General features: G+C 43.5%; 1 protein-coding gene across 2 annotated transcripts; it reads left to right on the forward strand.

Annotated features, from left to right (window-relative positions):
- Positions 1–2,007: 2,007 nt before the first annotated feature.
- LOC108286782 (ras-related protein Rab-18-like) lies at positions 2,008–2,951 on the forward strand. 2 transcript variants are annotated; one of them, XM_017504955.2, is made up of 2 exons: positions 2,025–2,409; positions 2,477–2,700. In XM_017504955.2, the coding sequence occupies exons 1-2, from the start codon at positions 2,025–2,027 to the stop codon at positions 2,683–2,685; spliced, it is 594 nt and encodes a 197-aa protein (XP_017360444.1). In that variant the 3' UTR covers positions 2,686–2,700. The 2 variants fall into 2 exon arrangements, with proteins under 2 accessions (XP_017360360.1, XP_017360444.1); XM_017504871.2 differs by having other exon boundaries at positions 2,008–2,951.
- The last annotated feature ends 269 nt before the right edge of the window (positions 2,952–3,220 follow it).

Below are 3,220 nucleotides of genomic sequence, written 5' to 3' on the forward strand. Positions count from 1 at the left end.
TTTTTTAGAGATGGAGTCTTGCTGTTGTTGCCCAGGCTGGAGTGCAGTGGTACGATCTCAGCTAACTGCAACCTCTGCTTCCTGAGGTTCAAGCGATTCTCTTGCCTCTGCGTCCAGAGTAGCTGGGATTACAGGTGTGCAGCACCACACCCAGCTAATTTTTGTATTTTTAGTAGAGACAGAGTTTCACCTTGTTGGGCAGGCTGGTCTTGAAATCCTGACCTCAAGTGATCTGCCCTCCTCAGCCTCCCAAAGTGCTGGGATTACAGGCGTGAGTCACCACACTGGACTGTAAATCCTTGTTATCAGCAATTACATTAAATATAAATGAATTAAACTAACTTTATTTATTTATTTATTTATTTTCAAGATGGAGTTTTGCTCTCGTTGCCCAGGATGGAGTACAGTGGCGAGATCTCCATTCACCGCCACTTCTTCCTCCTGGGTTCAAGCAATTCTCCTGCCTCAGGCTCCCAAGTAGCTGGGATTACAGGCATGTGCCACCACACCCAGATAATTTTGTATTTTTAGTAGAGACGGCGATTCACCATGTGTTGGTCAGGCTGGTCTCAAACTCCGGACCTCAGGTGATCTGCCCACCTCGGCCTCCCAAAGTGCTGGGATTACAGGTGTGAGCCACTGAGTCTGGTCAACTTTTTAATTTTTTTTATTTTTACTTTTATTTTTTTAGACGGAGTCACCCAGGATGGAGTGCAGTGGCGAGATCTCGGCTCACTTCAACCTCTGCCTCCTGGGTTCAAGCAATTCCCTGCCTCAGCCTCCTAACTGGGATTACAGGTGCCCACCACCATGCCTAGCTAATTTTCGTATTTTTGGTATTTTTGTATTTTGTATTTTCAGCCTTCCAAAGTGCTGGGATTACAGGCACAAGCCACCGTGCCTGGTCTTTTTTTTTTTGTGATGGAGTCTGGCTCTGTTGCCCAGGCTGGAGGGGAGTGATGCCATCTCTGCTCACTACAAACTTCACCTCTTGTGTTCAAGTGGTTCTCTTGCCTCGGCCTCCCAAATAGCTGGGACTACAGGTGCCTGCCACCATAACTGGCTAAATTTTTTTTTTTTTTTTTTGTGACGGAGTCTTGCTCTGTAGTCCAGGCTGAAGTGCAGTGGTGTGATCTTGACTCACTGCAATCTCTGCCTCCTGGGTTCAAGCAATTATCCTGCCTCAGCCTCCTGGGTAGCTGGGACTACAGGTGTGTGCCACCACACCCAGCTAATTTTTTTGTATTTTTAGTAGAAACGAGGTTTCACCATATTGGCCAGGATAGTCTCAATCTCCTGACCTCATGATCCACCTGCCTCAGCCTCCCAAAGTGCTGAGATTACAGGTGTAAACCACAGCACCCGGCTGGATAAAATTTTTGTATTTTTAATAGACACAGGTTTTCACTGTGTTAGCCAGGATGGTCTCAATCTCCTGATCTCATGATGCACCTGCCTAGGGCTCCCAAAGTACTGGGATTACCGTGCCCAGCCTAAACTTGTTTTTTTTTTTTTTGAAACGGAGTCTTGCTCTGTCACCCAGGCTGGAGGGCAGCGGCGCCATCTCGGCTCAATGCAACCTCTGCCTCCCAGGTTGAAGTGATTCTCCTGCCTCAGCCTCCCGGGTAGCTGGGACTACAGACACGAGCTACCATGCCAGGCTAATTTTTGAATTTTTAGCAGAGATGGGGGTTTCATCATATCGGCCAGGCTGGTCTTGAACTCCTGACCTCATGAACCTCCCGCCTCAGCCTCCCAAATTGCTGGGATTATAGGCATGAGCCACCCCACCCGGCCAGATTTTTTATGAAAAGAGAATACTAGATGGGCGCAGTGGCTTGCTCCTGAAATCCCAGCACTTTTCGAGGTCAGGATGGGAGGATTGCTTGAGACCAGGAGTTTGAGACCAGCCTCTGCAATATAATGAGATCTCATCTCTATAAAAAGTTAAAACAGTCCCCCTGCTGAAAGGCCGAGAGGCACACCCGGACAGCCAGCTTGGCTCAGAGCGGAGTGGGGTCAAGATGGACGAGGATGTGCTGACCACCCTGAAGATCCTCATCATTGGTGAGAGTGGGGTAGGCAAATCCAGCCTGCTCTCGAGGTTCACAGATGATACGTTTGATCCAGAACTTGCAGCAACAATAGGTGTTGACTTTAGGGTGAAAACAATTTCAGAGGATGGAAATAAGGCTAAACTTGCAATATGGGATACTGCTGGTCAAGAGAGGTTTAGAGCATTAACTCCCAGCTATTACAGAGGTGCACAGGGTGTTATATTAGTTTATGATGTCACAAGAAGAGACACATTTGTTAAACTGGATAATTGGTTAAATGAATTGGAAACATACTGTACAAGAAATGACATAGTAAACATTTCCTTATCAAATAAAATTGATAAGGAAAATAGTGAAGTCAATAGAAATGAAGGCCTGAAATTTGCACGAAAGCATTCCATGTTATTTATAGAGGCAAGTACAAAAACCTGTGATGGTGTACAACGTGCCTTTGAAGAACTTGTTGAAAAGATCATTCAGACCCGTGGACTGTGGGAGAGTGAGAACCAGAATAAAGGAGTCAAACTGTCACACAGGGAAGAAGGCCAAGGAGGAGGAACCTGTGGTGGTTATTGCTCTGTGTTATAAACTCTGGGAAATTCCATCTCTTGCATATTTGATCCGATAGTGACATCTTTCTGTACATAAACTCTTTAACTGCTATTTTAGGGACCTTGCAGTTTGCACATAATTGTTTTATATCATAGCAGCAAATATTTGCAAGAAATCCCACTCATCAGCCCCAGGTAAAATGTTATGGTAAGCATGCACAGTTTGCAGTCGGTGGTTTTCAGTGTAGTACAAAATAGGTGTACCTTTATAAGTACATTCAATTTTATGATTTACATTTATCACGTGATTTAAAAAAACCCGTCTATCTAGTATATGTTGATACAGTCTGCTTTTAGTATTCTTTTTGCTTCAATACTCCTGTTAATTTCTGAATTACTTGGTACATAGAACTCCTAGAACCACAGGGAAGAATAGAGGTATCATCAAATGTGGCAAATTTTCTCTCAGGAATAATAAAGAGCATGATTCCACAGCTTTTCTAGGATGTTTGAGATTCTTTATATATATATACATATATATGTATATATATATATATACATAAATATGTGTGTATATATATATATATATATATATATTTTTTTTTTTTTTTT

The sequence above is a fragment of the Cebus imitator genome, unplaced genomic scaffold (assembly GCF_001604975.1).
Source record: "Cebus imitator isolate Cc_AM_T3 unplaced genomic scaffold, Cebus_imitator-1.0 Scaffold0, whole genome shotgun sequence".
NCBI classification, from domain to species: Eukaryota; Metazoa; Chordata; class Mammalia; order Primates; family Cebidae; genus Cebus; species Cebus imitator.

Bases quoted from the DNA above. Each gene is read 5' to 3' on its own strand.
- LOC108286782 (XM_017504871.2), top strand. From the start codon at position 2,025: ATGGACGAGGATGTGCTGACCACCCTGAAGATCCTCATCATTGGTGAG.